Below are 17,471 nucleotides of genomic sequence, written 5' to 3' on the forward strand. Positions count from 1 at the left end.
TTTTAAATTAAGTGAAAACCCACTAATCTCAGCGAATCGAGGTAAACTATTCAATGGAGCTGTGAGTACCACCACAAGGATTCAGTAAAAATGTCACTTCAGTGATGCCAACTGGAAGGCAAAATGGTTTTTCACAGTTTAATTTTGTGAGAAACCCAGAAACTCCCCAAGATCAGGGTGGTATATATATGTATAAATTTTAATCCTAGAGTATTTGTATACATATTTAGTATATTTCCCTGTAGACCTTGACTAGAACAGATGAGTCCATGGTTTGAATACAGAAAATATGGTCTTAGCATTGATTGTATTACTGAACTGCAACTAAAGTAATTGTGTAAAGCTGCTTCAATTCCTTTTCTCTAATAAAATGTGCATCTACTGAAATGTATCAGCCTTGGATGTGGGTTTAAAAATGCATGAAAGGGAAAGTATGGTCTCATTTGTAAAGGCAAACGTGGAGGCAGCCTGGCAGAAATGTTGTCGTCTGCTGGTTTAGGAAGCACCTTTTGGAGCCGCACCAATTCTATGATAAACTGAGGAGAGGAAGGGGGAGAGCAAAGCAAAGCGGAAAAAAAAATACCCAATCCCTTCCTTTGTTCTCATTACGCTGGGAGGAGGCGGAGGGGGCATACGCTAAGAGGCGCCAGGAATTCCCGGAGTTTACGATTATGATTTTCATTATAGGTGAATGGGGGTTTACAGTCGGAGCCCTCCCTGCGCGGAATCCCTTTAGCGATAATCCACGCGTGGGGGCCGCACCGTAATCCCCTGCTGCGGCGAGAGCGGGGGCAGCGCGGCGGGGGGGCGGCCGCGGGGGGGCTGGGGAGCGGGCGGTGTCTCCCGCGCCCCACGGGGCGGAGGGCGACCCGACCCCCACCCCCACCCGGCCACAGGTGCCCCGGCGGCCACGCCACCCCCTGTGTTCGGTTTCGCCCGTCTCAGAAGCGGTCCCCGTGTGGCCCCTGCCGAAAACCGCCCCCCGGCGCGGCGGTCCGACGGCACCTGTGGGCACCTGTGGGTACTGCCGGGGGCCGCCGCGCTCCCGAGGGCTGAGATCCGCTGCACGGAGCGTGTCCCTGCCCCGGTGCGGAGCCCCCCACGCGGGGCGGGGCGCGGCGGGGCGCGGCGGGGCGGGGCGGGCGAGGATGCGGGATCCCGGTGCCCGGGGGAGGCTGCCGCTGCCTGCATGGGGGCGCGGAGGAGAAGGAATCCTTTTTGACGTCAAGTGACCATAATATAATGATCGCTCGTTCATATCCGGGTCCCCAGAAGGCTCCCCCGGGCCGCGCCCGGCCCCGCGCCGCCGCGCAGTGAGGCGGAGGCGGGCAGGGCAGGGCAGGGCAGGGCGGCCGCCCGGAGGTGGCCGGCGGCGGCGGGGAGGCGAGCGCAGCATGCCCGCCGCCTCAGACGCGCCTGCCTCCTGCCGCCGCTGCCCATGGAGATCGCGCTGGTGACTTTGGAGAACGGCGGCGCCACGGCCATCGCGGGCGGCGAGGATGCCGCGGCCGGCAGCAGCGGCGGCGGCAGCGCTCGGGCCCGCTGGCGGGGCGACTCGCTCCACATCGCCGGCTCCGGCGCCGCCGCGCCGCGGCTGAGCGACGGCAAGGAGGGCGCCCCGCCGCCGCCGCCGCTGCCGGCGGACGAGGAGCGGGCGCGGCCCCCGCCGGTCCCCCCGAGAGGCGGCGGGACGCGCCGCACCGGCAGCGCGGGCAGCCCCAACGGCGAGGCGGCGGCGCGCGGAGCGCCCCCGCCGCCCCAACCGCCGCCGCGCGCCCCGCGCCCCGGTGCGGGGGCGGAGATGGGGCCCCCGGAGGAAGGGGGACACCGCCGGGGCATGGCCATGGCGGCGGCCAGCGAGGAGGAGGAGGAGGCGGCGGCGGCAGCGGCGAACCGGGGCGCCATGCACCACCAGCGGGTGCTGATCAACATCTCTGGGCTGCGCTTCGAGACCCAGCTGGGCACCCTCAACCAGTTCCCCGACACTCTGCTGGGGGACCCGGATAAGCGCATGCGGTACTTCGACCCGCTCCGCAACGAGTACTTCTTCGACCGCAACCGGCCCAGCTTCGATGGGATCCTTTACTTCTACCAGTCCGGGGGCAAGCTCCGCCGGCCTGTCAATGTGTCCATCGACGTCTTCGCCGATGAGATCCGCTTCTACCAGCTGGGTGAGGAGGCCATGGAGCGCTTCCGGGAGGATGAGGGCTTCATCAAAGAGGAGGAGAAGCCCCTGCCCCGCAACGAGTTTCAGCGCCAAGTCTGGCTCATTTTTGAGTACCCTGAGAGCTCCAGCTCAGCCCGGGCCATTGCCATCGTCTCTGTGCTGGTCATCCTTATCTCCATTATCACCTTCTGCTTGGAGACTCTGCCAGAATTCAGGGATGAGAGGGAGATGCCTGTGCCCCTTCCTCCACAAAGTGGAGGTTTGAATGGCACAACCGGGGACTCCCCAGCCATGCAGCCACCCAGTAGCCTCACTGACCCCTTCTTCATCATTGAGACTACCTGTGTGATCTGGTTCACCTTTGAGCTCCTCGTCCGCTTCTTTGCCTGCCCCAGCAAGCCCGAGTTCTCCCGCAACATCATGAACATCATTGATATTGTGGCCATCATCCCCTACTTCATCACCCTGGGCACTGAGTTGGCCCATGAGCAGCAGCAGCCTGGGGCTGGTGGTAGCAATGGGGGTGGGGGCCAGCAACAAGCCATGTCCCTGGCCATCCTCAGAGTCATCCGCCTGGTCAGAGTCTTCAGGATCTTCAAGCTTTCCAGGCACTCCAAGGGGCTGCAGATCTTGGGGCAGACTTTGAAAGCCAGCATGAGGGAGCTGGGCCTCCTCATCTTCTTCCTTTTTATTGGGGTGATCCTCTTCTCCAGTGCTGTCTACTTTGCTGAGGCCGATGACCCCGAGTCTCATTTCTCCAGCATCCCTGATGCTTTCTGGTGGGCAGTGGTAACCATGACCACTGTGGGCTATGGGGATATGCGACCTGTCACTGTGGGGGGCAAGATTGTGGGTTCCTTGTGTGCCATCGCAGGTGTGCTCACCATTGCCCTGCCTGTCCCTGTCATTGTATCCAACTTCAACTACTTCTACCACCGAGAGACTGATCATGAAGAGCAACCTATCCTCAAAGATGAACACAGTAGTGCTCAGGGCAGCACAGCGGGGGGAGAAGCAAAGAGAAGATTAAGTAGAAACTCTTTGAACAAATCTGTTGTGCACTTGGAAAACAGTGAGGGGTTCAACAATGGTACCAGTTCCTTAGAGAAAACCAATATCAAAGCTAAAAGTAATGTAGATCTCAGAAAATCCCTCTATGCTCTCTGCCTGGACACCAATAGGGAAACAGACCTGTAAGGAGTTAGAATTCAGAGATGCAGAAGGATTTGCTGGTGTCAGAAACGTGCTACTATAACTGTTCTTTTGGTGCCAGTTAGTTTTTTAAATCAGACTATATTTTATAAATTGATCACTGTCCTGAGCAGTCCTCCAGGAATACATGTTTTTATGTTCTTTTTCCATGACACAAAGGGTCACCTATTTTTAAAATAGACTAAGAATAAGCTACGCTCCATGATGCAGGAGCTGGTAAATTATGACAGTGCAAAATGTAATTTGTAGAAACTTATTTTAGCAAATGGTTGTTCGTTTTAAATGAGTCATTTGTAACCAATTCAGTTGCTCCGAGTTTAGTATTAAAGAGTTGGGGGATGTGTGTGTGGAGAATGAATGGATTGGGGGGGAGGGAGGTTGAGGTTTTTGGTACTGTAGTTTCAAACTGAAATTATTCCAACATATTTTATATCTGTGTAACTGTATTTATGGTCGAACAGGAATTTCTTATTCCTGAGAAATACGACATCATTAAAGCACTAGGAACATTAGCAGATCAGCACTTTCAGAGTTTTCCACTTGTGATCAGTACAGATCTTGTTATCTAGTATGTGAAGTGAATTTGGTGCTTTTAACCCTGTAGCAGAAAACTTTTATTGTCATCGATATGTTAGTTTCTTGTGAGCCTTAAATTATTAAATATTGTAGATATACTTCTTTATAAATAATTTTATTAATTACCTTACTGTTTCAGAATTTCTAAATGATTCAGTCCTGTGCTTACTGTCCCCACTCAAAAAATGTATGTGCAGCTTTTTTTTTTTTGGTAGTTTTACAGTTTTATACCTTCATTATATTTTTGAGACCAAAAGAAAAAAAATATTGTCAGCTGTTACTGGTTCGATCCAAGTGCACAACAGATCAAAAGCATTAGAGAGTGAACAGATTAACGACAAAATAGAATATGAGTGCAATATCTACAAAATTATTTTCTTGTACACTCCAGATTACTTTGACATGTATATCAGTCACCTTTATGTATCCATACCATTTGTGTACACAGTTCACTGTTTTTAATTATCATAGATGGGAGACGGACGGCACTTAGAGTCCAGCATGGCATGCCGTGCTACTTAAATAACCATTGCGTGGCTTATATCTTGGACTCAGATGGGAAGCATCAACTTTGATCAAAAAACATCCTTGTTTTCCTTTATTTCCAAACAAAACCATTTCAGTGCTGTGGATTTTACAGTTAAGATGTTGAAAGACGAGTGACACGTTCTCTTCATCCTGATAACAGCACTGTACAGCTTACTAGTGAAGACTGACACAAATTTGCATCTTTACTTTCAATCAAAGAGCTGTATTACTGTTTTTCTTGCAAAGAACATCTCTGTTTTCCCCTCAAACTTCTGTTTTATTGCTGAAGGATGTTTCATGCCTTTACCACATACAGTGGCACAGCAGGAGTAGCAGAGAGAGAAGTCTTGATTGTCAACACTCAAGGTTTGTTTCTAACAAATTTTCTAATGCAACTAAGTAAATATTAAATCAGGATTATAATTTATGCAAGTATCTCAGATATATGCAATGTGGTAAATTTAAATCAGCTTTGTAAAACAGCGCTTTGACATTCATTCAGACACAAATTCTACTTACTTGTCTCTTACCATGCTGTTTAATGGTAATGGCCAAATGCATGATATTTTTCCTTCCTATCCAGTGGAACAGGCATGATAAGTTCCAAGCAAGTAGTATTTTTCATGTTTGGTATAAAGAACTGTCACAGAGCTCAGCATAAAACCCAGGGGCGAGGAGGAAGGAAATTGAATCTGATAATAGAGAACAGGATCTTTTACATTAATTTTAGATGTTGATTTCTTGATTGGTTTGCTTGTTTGTTTATTTGGAGAATTACGCTGTAATATGCTGAGAAACTGTCTGCAACAAGATAAAGTGCCCAGTCCAGCGGCACTCCAGACTCGGGCAGATCTGTTTGCTTTAGTGAGAGTTTTTGCATCAAAGTGAAGTGCAGAATTAGCCCTTTGGTGAGTCTGCATCTAAAATGAAAGAAAGAAATGGTGTAATTGTCTGTTGCACATGCTGAGATCTATCTAGATCCTTGATGGACTTAGAGTGAAGCTTTTTACTAAGGCAAGTAGTTTGATTTACTTTCAGTAATTATATCCATCTGACTTACCTGAATAAGTTCCAAGACAATTCAGTGAGTCTTTCAGGATCAAATTTTGGTTGTGTCTTCCTCTAACTACTACCCCCACCTTCCTGACTGCTTTTATCTTCCATAGTTTGCTCTTCCATTTGCCCACGGTGCTGAATTAGACTGTCAGCTTCTTGGCGGGGGCGGGGAGGGCGCAATGTGTATATACAGTCCCTTGTTTAGCAGTGGAACCCGGCTTATGACTAGGACTTCTGGATGTTAATGGTCTGAATTACATAATGGTAATTGTTGCAGTTACTGGAGTAACACTGGTGTAAAACTGATGTAGGTGAAAGCAGATCAGGGCTGTGGGGAGTGGGCTGAGCTGATCTTAAAAGCCCATTGCTGATGGAAAGGGAAGGACTTACCTTCCTCCTTCCTCTTCAGTTTTCTTCCTCCCATCGTGTGCCCTTTTGTTGCATAAACTGAATTGGTTCTGTCCTTGTGCAAGTACATGTGCCAGTGCTGCCTTCTCTTCCAGGAGCTGCTTGAACTCACTAATCTGGCCGAAAATCCCAACACAGCAACAACAACAACAAAGTAGATATTTTTCTGTCAGTTCGTGTGTTGGAAAGCAAGTGGGTGCCAGAGCCAATGTAAGAAAGGGATGGGGAAGGTCGGTGGTGTGGGGAAGTGAGGAGGCAGGGAGGGGTGGAATCGTCACCCTTCAGTGGCAGTGGACTGTTCAATTATCACAACTGCTTGTTGAACCTCGCTTTGTGTTTGCAGAGATACCACAGGACCTGGTCTTGCTAGGTTCTAGGGGCCTTTAACTTCCCACTGGAGCCAGTCTGCAGATCAGCTCTGGATTCCAGTGTGTGTACCCTGCTATAGCTGAGAGTAGGATTTGTCCCAGTCGAGCTCAAGCTCTGTGAGAGTGAAATTTCCCGGTTGCTGCACAGGGCTGTATGCAAGTTTGTCAAATAATTCCTTGACCATCAGTTTGAACATGCTGCATTTTTCCATAATAAAACAACAGAACTTGCCAATAAAAAGAAAACCAATTAGTCTCAAAATATAGCTGAAAATATTGTTTGGCTTGGCTTTTTAACAAGCTTGTCAAGCACAGATCAGGCAAACTCAGCTTTGACACCTTCTTTACAAGGATGCGTAATTTCTGTTGGCTTATAGAGCAGTAAAGGATTTGCTTTCTAATAAGACAGGTTACTGCCAGACGCTAATATGACCAGAAACATGGTTAGGTGACAATTCAGCAAAGCACTTACCATGGGCTCAGCTTTATGCACATGTTTAAGTGAAGCATTATTCAGCAGGTATTCTAGATGTACTAGATCTTTGCATTCTAGATCTTTGAGATTGTTACTTAAAGATGAACTACATACCTTGCTGCAACCTTACAGCCATCAGTTCCCATTGGGCTTTGGTGCAGATCTTTAGGTACATGGTACAGTTTGTGAGCCTGAAACCAGTGGTGCTGCAGGACACTGTAATCAGAACACCAGATTCTTACTACAGAAAGAGAGCTGATTCCTGCTGATCAGAGCAGTCCTCTTGACATGATCAGTTGCAAACTTGAATACTGGGATTGTCTGCATGAAGAATTGCAACTTCGGCTTGGTTGAGTGTGTAGTTGCACTTTCTGGCAGTGAGAGCCTGCTTTTGGTGTAACTGATTTCAGTGTCGAGAAGCTTCATTGAGTTTAGTAGGCAGCATGTATCTATGCCTGGGATAGAAACAGTGCAGAAGCCTCATCACATGCCAATGCAAATTTCTGCCGCAAAAGAATATGAGAGAACCAAATCACTCAGAAAGCTCCTGTAAACGTGAAACAGGGAGAGAGTTTAGGCCATGTATGCCAATTCTAGGCTCATTACAAGAAGGAGATCTGTCCAAACCATTACTGATTTTATGTTAGCTGACATAGAATGAAAAGCAAGCTGAATAAAATCTCTTTGGAATATCAAAAGCCACAAGATATCAGAGCTTAATGAATAGCAAATTATTGCAAATGTAAAAAAAAACCCAACAAACTCTTGTGACTAGGAGCTACATCATGGAAGATATCTCATGCCACACATGCCTATATGCCATAGTTGTTAATGGCTTGTCACTTTGTGTGAGACAGTATGTACTGAAATGCATTACCCTTCCATTCTTTCATTTTGGGGATGCTGAAGTGCATATTCTTTTGGATCACCAGTAACGTAACTTTAGTTTGCTTAGCGTGGCCCCAAGGGGAGTCTACGTTCCCATTTTACTTTTCCATCATTCTAAAAAATGATAAAACAGTAACTAGCAGTTATATAACACCATTCATCTCCTAGCGCTTTATGAACAATAGTACAATAATCTTCTATATACAAACATAGTAAAGAAAAGGCTGTGGAAGGGAAGACTGAGCCTTTTAAAGGGCGAGAGGACTAGGAGAGGCACACAAATGAGTGGGTTTGGCTGGACTGGGACATCTAAAATGTGATTTTATGCAGGGAGGGAAGGAAGGACAGAGATTCACCCTGTGGACTTCTTTGTGGTCTCTCACATGGCTCTTGGTGGCTCTGCAGGCAAGGGCTGTGTGCCAGCATCTGTGCACTGTGACCCATCTGGTGGGGTCACTGAATGCAGAGGGACAGTTAATGCTGCTTTGAGCAGCACAAACAAATCCCTCTTCTATGTGTTCTTTTTATTTGGACTCTATAAAGAGAAAATGGCACTTCTGCTGGCTATTCCCTGGCCTCTTGTGCTGCAAACACTGCTATTGTGGTGGTGGTGATGGGGTCTCTTCATTCATGGCACAGTGAGCAGTGCTCTGAAGTATCTTCCCTTCTTCACACACTGCCATTCACCTCTAATTAGGTAACAAAGCAAATATCAGTGCACTTCCAGTCTCACAGAGGATATATGTGTAGACGAAAAGCCTTACTCTTCTGAAATGTATCATTGAAGCTAGTTCTGAGGTAAAACAGGGAGACCATTTAGCAAGACGCAACAATGCCACTTAGCCATAGTGAGGAATGTAGCTACCTGGCTGAGATTTGTTCAGGTCATTTGACAAGATGTTATGATCAGTAGTGAAATTTGACAAGGGTCTGCAGGCAGATTGCTGCCATGCTTAGGGAATAATAAAAAGAGGGCTTTAAAGACCTAATCAAGACTTTGGCCTTGCTACTTGGCCAGTGAGGGGATCAGTATGTTGTACAACAGTCAGCGTGTTGGAGAGACCCCACTAATAGTGAGGTTGATCCTGTTCAGGACAGTGGGGCAGCAAGGAATCTGTGACATAAAGCTTTAACAGCATCTGCCTGCGTTTGGTGCAGTTTTAGCTAACCTCCCTATGTAAGCTAACTTCTTATAGTCACAAAAATTTAAAACATGAAATAGAAAAGTTATTTACAAAAAGATAGCCTAAAACCAGTCAAAATCATTGTTCCAAAATCATTTTGCTAAGGCTTACATAATATTCAGCACCACAAAATATTTTTAGAACATGGCATTTAGTGTATTTGTAGCCTTTATAAGTCATAGGTTTGTTTTTTTTCTTTTTCACTTTCTTGCTGTATGCATTAATTGCTCCCCAGTTCTCCTTGTCACCTTGTTAAATTTCTGTTGTTCTTGCCTTAATTTGGGACCTAAGGGTGCTGATACTCTTCAGTGAACCTGGGTCATGCTCTCTGATTTCAGCGTGTCAACTCAGTATGAATAAGCACAGAAATTCTCCAGTAACTACCTGTGGGTCCATTGACCAGAACAACCTCCATATTTGTATGATGAAACATGGTGAAAAATGTGGGTATGGTATCATTAAAATAATATTAATTAAAAAGCTTTATGTTAATTGGAATAAGAAAAAAGTAAAGCTCATAGCAATATGACGAAATAATTACTTGGAATTAGAAGCTGCAAAGATAAATATCAACTTGTTTAAAGAACATCATTCATACACAATTAGCATATATATTGCAGTGCTTTCTCACTTTTGTAATCTAGTAATGTAGTGTCCTTATTTGGTATTTTTTGATTCCCAGGTATCTGCAGTGTATTTTTACCAGGGCTGAAAAAGACAGGACTAGAGACAGACCCAGAGCTATTGTGAACTAGTGCCTTGAAGATGGCTCGTTTACATGGAAGCATGTTTTTTCTTTTCTCAGTAATACCAACTGGTGCAATAAACCCCTTTTTTTCTCTTCGTAAGTACTACAAGTAAGCATATTTGTATAGTTAGCATAGCTGTGTTGAAATCACCTAAGGATGGAACACAGTAGCTACAGCTCCAGATTCTCACCACAGTATCAGCACTAACTTTGTTTTGTTTCCCACTGCTGTAAATGTGTGGGACTTGATTCTGTGCTTGTACCAGCCTTTGTGCCACTTTCCATTGAATTTACAGCTCAGCTGCCCTCTGCAAGGTAATTACATAGTTTTGCCAATGTGATGGATCTGACTCAGCTAAGAGTTTGCCGTTCCACACCCTAAAATCCCACTTCGGTGGACAAGGAACAGGTAGTCCAACTTAGGACTAGCTTTGCATTGCCAGCTTTGGGGCTTTCTTTAAGAACTTTGTGCTAGGGACAGATACCTGAATTTGTTCTTGTTGATGCCTGGGTGAATCCAAAACAGTGCTGTTAAATCCAGTGGCTCTGTCTGCAATCTTGTTTCCATTGTTCTGAAAGAGATACAACATCCTTTGTTTTCAGTGGATTTCTCCTTATTTGACTTGCTGTGACGTGAAAATGAGGTTACCCTTTCCAATGGAATGATGTTACTTTGAACTTTCAGTGAATTGACCTGATTTCCAGAAATTACCTGATCTAGTAGTCAAATCTATAACCTTCTTAGCTGGCAACAAAGTGTTTCCATTAGAGCATGGGCTTCCCAGCATACATAGGCTATACGATTACTGCAGCATTAATAATTTTCCAGATAGAATTTAGAATTTACCAAAATTAATCTGCAAATTCTGTATTAGTAATTCACTCATGTTCACTTTCACCAGAAGGATGTTTCCAAATAAATCAATGCAGGTTGTAACACTTTTCTGACATGCAGAAAACAAAAAAAAGAAATGTATATCTCATTTCTGTGTTTCAGTGCGCCATGGAGACTGTCATTTGCGTCTTGTGGGAAACTGCTTTTAAGCAGCTGAAGATAATTTTTTTTTTTTAACATTCTGTGTTGTTTTTTCCTCTATGGTTTATGTCACCCATTGCAGTCCTTCTCACATGAGTAACGACTTAGACTCGGGGTTCCCGAGTCTTCACTGATATTATCTGAGAAGATGCAGATCCAAGATGAAGAATTGTTTCTGAAAATAGGAGTGATTTGCATTTTTGCCTTCTCTTCCAACTCTAGTTATTTTGTTCTTGGATTACCTTGGCTCTTGCCCTTTGGATTAATACCTCATTGTTCACTTTCTCCCTTCACTTTTATCACACAGTATATGCGACAGTGGCAGCAGTCATTTCTGCAAAGCAGTAAGTGGCAGAGCTGTCCTGCTGCTGTATGTAGTAGACATGATTAGTGCTGGGCGTTCTAGAGCTGCCTCTCTTCAGTTTCAGAGAAGCCACCTTGGATGGAAATCCATAATAATTCCCCTCTCAGGACAGTAGTAATTCTACCCTTCTCCAGTTTTCTTACAAAGCCAGTTCGGAGATAAATATTGTTGAAATGTACAGTCTCTCCTGTCAGATCACATGTCCAACCCAGACTAGGCAGTGGTGGTTTCTGTGTGGTCTGTTTCCTGTAGGTGAGGAGTACAATGAAACCTTGCAGCTCTTCTCATGAGAAATCAGTTGCATGATAAATTCTCATATTCAGGGTTTCAGTTTGTATGAAGATACTGGAGGAAGTGGTGCAATTTGAATATACTAGGTTGGTAACACAGCTATCTAAGGCTCTGCAGTATGTATAGGGACCAGAGATTGGTAACATTAAAATTCCTTCCTTTGTATGGTTGCACTTCAATCGTGATGTCCTAGCACTTAGTAGAAAAACTCAGAAATCCATACTAGGGTTTTCTTCGCTCCCTCCAGAGTTAGTAGGGGTTAGCTACATTCAACCATACTTAATTCTTTCAAGCAAGTTCAACAAATTTAAAACCTCTTCCACCTCCTCTTCCTCTCTCTAGTCCCTGTTAAACTCTAAGTAGAAATGCATGTGATTGGAGGTGTGTGGGGGGGTGACAACAGATGAAAATTATTTGAATTATTTAAGCAGTGTAGCCTTATAACTTTTTCTGTCTTGTTTAAACTGATTTGAAAATCTGAGGGAGTGTAATTGAGGGAAGGCTTTAATGTGAATTTGCAGAGCAGATTTTATGAGTTCCTTAGTTCAGAAAACACTATAATTTTCAAGGCAGTGCTCCATAAGAGGCTTACTTAAAGACAAGAAAGGTTAATGTGAAAATACATGTTGTTGTTATTGTTTTAGTATTATGCAATTAACTCTAGGAATGTTTTAATTAGGAAATATAATCTTTAATGTGCTGAGAAATTCTGGCCATGCAAGAGAACTGATGTGAAGAAACGTCCCGTCTGGAGGGTGACAAAGATTGTCCTGGGAAGGAATACCCTCTAGATAAAGCTCAGCCACTGTGCTTTGAAGGAGCCAAATAAGAAGCAAAGGGAAGAGCCGGAGTCTGTACCTGAGATATCAGGACATTTCCCTAGGAAAGGCATGGTGACTCCCAGTGTTGTTTCTGGATTTCAGCTACTGGCAAAATACCTACATGATATCTCTCAGGATCATGTTTTAAAAGTCTGCTCAGTGCTTTGAAAGGAAGGATAGACGTATTTGTCTTTAAGAGAGTATGCTGAAGTGTGGATCTATTGGCACCTTCCTGCAGGTGTGGTGGAGTAAGTCCCAGTAAACAGCAAAATTTCGGTCAAATTCCAATAGCCCACTTTTCTCACAGAGTATCTCTAAATGACCCATTTTTTGGGTTAAGATGCTAACTTTAGTGGCTCTGATGCCAGTATGTTGAATATTTAGAGATGCCCCAGACTTCTCCGTGGGTAAAAGCTCTGTAGCCAAAGTATTTCAATCTGGAGAGAAAGATTTCTTGACATTCTGGATTGAAACCATCTTAAGCAGGTTCTGCAAGAATACCAGGGGATGTAAGAAGGATCTCAGTGATGCATACTGATAGCAGAGCAGAGGCTGAGGAGCATAGAATTTTGGAGCATGAGAGAGAAATCCCTCTGGAAGGCCTGGAAACACTGTGCATTTCAAAATGGAATTTGCAGTGCTTCTTTCTAGCGAAAAATGATGTAGGTTCTTTTCTTAGTAAGGAAGCTTGATATTGACTGCATCTGTATTAGAAAATGAAATGTGCCCAGGACCATTCTCTGGCACTGAGGCCAACTGGCATGCAACAGCCTGGGTTCATACTGTTAGACTCTCCCTCTAAAACAAGGTGGCTGGAGGCAGACTGCCTAATGGGCTCAGTTCCTGGCCTCTGCTGATTCCCAGATTGTGCCTAGGAAGTATTTGGGAGAGAGCTCTGTGGTACAGATTTACAAGTGTGACCAGAAGCCTTTAACAGGATAGCTGATTGTGATTAATTGCCTGGGAACATTCCCTCTAAGTGTTTAGCTGACAAGGGTAGATATTGCTCAGTTCACACTTAGGGCTGAGAAATGTGCCTTGCTTTAACGCTATATGGCATCTTGCCCTCAGGCAATTTCTTGGAGTATCTTCAAAACGTCACACATTCCCCCTGTTGGTACTTTCTTACCTTAAACAATAATCAGTATCTATTCATTGAGCACAATTATTTCTGCAGAAATACGTTCTCATCTAATTCTGCTTCCACCTGAGCTCATGCATATGCAACCATACTAAAAGTCACTACACAAACCCCTGACTTTTCGAAGTGCAAATGGAGGAGCACAAGTGAATCTGACGGTGAGAGCGGGATACTGTTGCTTGGTTTTTAACTGACTGATTTTCCTGTTTGCACAGCCCTAGTGTAGGCTATACCTTGTGTTTCAGGGACTACATCTTGTAATTCTGCTTAGAAACTGCTATATGGTTGAGGCCCTGGTGGCCAAGAACATCCCCTGTTCTTGCTATCTGGCAGGCTGCACTAGAAAATAACTGGAAATTAAAAACCAAACCAAATAAACAAACAAGGAAATGAGTGGAGAGACACTCCTAACTGTATGCAGAGAAATTCAGGCAAGACGAGACCTGCAGAGATCTCACTGAAGCCAACCTCATTCCAAAAGAGGTAGTCAACCTCATGTAAATGATTTTATGCAGATGTTTGCCTGGCCTGTACCTGACATGGACAAGGCCCTTCTGGAGTTAAGAGTTCTTCCCTTTGCATATAAGCTAAAAGCATAATTTGGTCCTAAAGTAATTGCAACCTGAAAGGGGAGTAACTAAAAGTCAAAACAAATCTGTACTTTCTGAGCATTGTTAGCTTCCAGATGGCTTTGACATCTCTAAATCCATTGAGATATCCTCAGAAAAAGGTGTATGCAAGTAGGGACTCATCTGAAATTATCACCAGGCTTCCCTTACAAAGTACTGGGATCGTGGATGTAATACTGGAAGCAAAACTATTACAGGTGTGTGTAACTGTATTACTGCTTCTAGTGCTGTAGAACCACACACCACTCAGCATGGGCAGGAAGTGGATCACCACTAGAATTCTTCTGTAAATTCAAGGTGAATCTATATGCCAGCAGCTGCTCTGCTGTGATCCCCAGGGACTGCAACATGAGTTAAGTTCAGTCACACTGAGAAGAGTGCATGTCTAGAAGTAAACTTCCACTTGAAATCTTTTCTGACACTGAATTTCGTGGATCTTGACAGCTCAATTGCAATAATATTAGATATTAATGCTGCCAACCACTCCAAAAAGTGAGTGGGAAGCAAGTCCCTCTGAAGGGACCACTACGGACAAATTAACCTATCAGTGGCTTTCATTTTTTACTTTTTTTATACAGAAGCATCCCATGTGATCTTCCAGTGAACATAGTCCTTCTCCTAATGACTCTGTTTTCTCCTTTGTCTCACTCCTCTGACAGAGGTTGTCATCCTTCAGTAGGAGTGGCAGGACACGGCTTCTGATTACTGAAGGCCTGTTTGATCATGGCAAATGTTCTGGACAATAGAACTTGATGGCTGAGGAATTTCTGCTATGGAGTTAGCTTCTTCCAGCAGATGAGTGGGCAGGTAGCTTAGTGTGGGTGCCATGTCTTAGGGGTCTTTAGCAAACACCACCCGAACTTGGGGTCTAGAATCAGTCTTTAAAGTCTTTAAAGACTCTTTCAAAACTAAGGTTAAAAACTCTGTCTATCATATTTATGTATTATTCAATAATTTAGAGGCAGTATACATACTTAAAATGGACATGTAAAAAGCATGTAGATTTGCAAGAATGCAAAATGATAATTCAAGAGCCAGACACATCTTGGACATAAAAGAACAAAATCATAATCGGAGGCAGTAAGGGGAGAGGGTCTTTCTATTAATTTCCCCTACAGAGAGAAGTCATAAAGTCATTACTGCAGCATTCACGGACAGTGAAATATGTATAGAGAATATTTCAGGAGCACATCCTGCTCTCTGTTTACTCTGTAATTATGGATTAGTCCTACTGAAGTCAACTTTTGTTCCATTCCAAGGATCCTACTCAGATAGACTTGAGGACAGCAGTCATATCCTTTGTTTTCCCTGAGTCTTGACAGACCAAATTAAATAGTGATCTCTCTTACAGTGATAGCATGCTGACAGCATGTGCTGTGGGGAGAAGAGAGTGTGGAAACAATATTTCTTATTGCCTGAACTCAGCTTGCAAAATGGTAGTGTAGCATGTCTTGTTCATCTATACTATTTTCTCAGGCAAAGCAGGTGATGCTGGGAAGGTGTGTGAAGGGTCCACATTTGGAAGAGAAAATAATCGGAGACCGATGACTGGAACAAAATGCTCAAGCCAAAATGCTTCCTCCCTGGAGAAGCACTCCCACAGTCAGATGTAGTGTTTAGCTGTCTGGTTTTAATTCCAGGACTGCAAAGAAAGCATGGCTCTTAAGGCCCTTCCTGGGACTTTTTTTGTCTGCTGTTGGGTAACGAACCTAAACGTGCAGGAGTCAGGCCTGAATAAGAATCTCAAGTACCATCCACTTCTTATCAGTGAAACTCATACTGTTGCCTCATCTTATTTTCTAACTGAATTGTCATGGGTGTAAAATCACACTGTAAAATTTCTGCTGGTTATTTGCACAGAGCTTAGAGGCAGGAACCAACGTAACATACTTTGAATTTGTTTTCCTTTTTAGAAGGGGCTTGCATTTTAAGGTTTTTTTAGTTTTGTTTTTGTTTTTTTGGGGGGGCTAATGTACATGTGATGTCAGGCTTCCCAGATGAGAATGGTTGGACTGGCGTTGACATTTTTAGAAATATGTGCAAATGGAAAAATATCCTGGGAGTGCTGCCAACCGCTGATTCTGTAAAGCTTTAGTCTCTATTGAATAGGAAACATGAGCCAGGTACCTTCACTGAAAAGAAGCCTTACTCATGAAGTGTCTCTACTCAGGTGCATGCAACCTATGCCTTCTCAATTTAAGGAAAGGGCAGGAGTGAATTCCAGCAGACTGTGACTCATTCAGGCAATATTCAATTCCCCTTTCTGACCAGACGATGAACAGACAATTAGCATCAATCCCAAAGGGAGGAACAACTACAGCAAAATATCCTGGCAAAAAGTGGATTTTGCTAGGTTTAACTGTGAGAATAACAAAATAAAGTGGTTCAGACAAATCTCTTGCCTGATCCGTGGCTGTTCCTTCCAGTTTGGTGCTGACGTGACTGAGACGAAACAGCGTAGAGCTGAGCTGATTTGCAGTGAATCAAGCCTGCAGCTTTCCATTTCACAGCGAGATGGTGGAATTTGGAGGCTGAGTGCGGTTGATTAATGGTGCTATGAATGTGAATAATTTTTATAGGCTTTGCAGTATGCACATTTTAACTGCCTCATCAGAGCAAATGTCTTGTTAACAGATAGTAGACTTTCACACAGTGCAGATCGAGTACTGCTCTCCCTTGAAGAGAAGCAGACCACGCTAAGTGAACAGGGGGTTAAATGAGTGCAGGACATTGTACAGGGGTTAAACCAGTGCAGGACATGCTCTAAGGGTGCAATATCTGTGCTCGCTGGGAACAGATTGGCCATGTCTATATCCAGGGCTACAGCTGGCTCCCGCTGAGTTGCTGGCTCTGTTGAATTTGGATCTCAGTAGGAGCCTGGAGCCAGGAGCTGGTGCTTTTCACTGAGGCAAAACAGTGCCCAGTGAGTGGCAGGGCCTTGCAGCTCCAGCTGAGCTCAGTGCTGAGCCCAGTATGCCTCTGTGAGAAGCAGAATCTGCTGAGTTGCCCCATGGGTCAGTGCTCAATAGGAGCAGGAGCTCTCCCTGTGCTTCGGTGGGCATATCGCATGCAGCTGTCCCTCTGTGGTCCCCTGATGAATGGCAGGATGCTTGATTGCAGCATGGTCTCGCATGCCATCGTTCTCTCAACACTATCTCTCTTTTGCAGAGTCAGCAGTCTCTCATAGAATCATTATAATGGAATCATTTTGGTTGGAAAAGACTTTTAAGATCATTGAGTCCAATGGTTAACCTAGCACTGCCAAGTCCACCACTAAACCATGTCCATAAGAACCTCAGCTACATATCTTTTAAACCTCTCCAGGGATGGTGACTCAACTACTTCCTTGGGCAGCCTGTTCCAGTGCCTGACAACCCTTTCAGTGAAGAAATTTTTCCTGATATCCAATCTAAACCTCCTCGCCTTTCATCATCATCTCTCTGTTTACCTTACTCTCACATGTTGACAAGGCCAAGTGGATGGGGCTGTGCCTGGTGCTGCATACACCAGCCGTGTGCTATGGAGTGCATATTCTGCCCTTGGCAGGGCTCCCTGGACTGGCTCATGTTCTGGATGGCT

The 17,471-nt window shown here is 44.7% G+C and overlaps 1 protein-coding gene across 1 annotated transcript; it reads left to right on the forward strand.

The window, feature by feature from the left end:
* Positions 1–1,357: 1,357 nt before the first annotated feature.
* Positions 1,358–3,710, forward strand: LOC135993927 (potassium voltage-gated channel subfamily A member 5-like). The gene has a single exon (XM_065644142.1). The coding sequence runs from the start codon at positions 1,439–1,441 to the stop codon at positions 3,362–3,364; it is 1,926 nt and encodes a 641-aa protein (XP_065500214.1). The 5' UTR covers positions 1,358–1,438; the 3' UTR covers positions 3,365–3,710.
* Positions 3,711–17,471: the final 13,761 nt, after the last annotated feature.

This window comes from Caloenas nicobarica, chromosome 1 (assembly GCF_036013445.1).
Source record: "Caloenas nicobarica isolate bCalNic1 chromosome 1, bCalNic1.hap1, whole genome shotgun sequence".
NCBI classification, from domain to species: Eukaryota; Metazoa; Chordata; class Aves; order Columbiformes; family Columbidae; genus Caloenas; species Caloenas nicobarica.

Excerpts from the sequence above, each read along its gene's own strand:
- LOC135993927 (XM_065644142.1), top strand. The coding sequence starts at position 1,439 with ATGGAGATCGCGCTGGTGACTTTGGAGAACGGCGGCGCCACGGCCATC.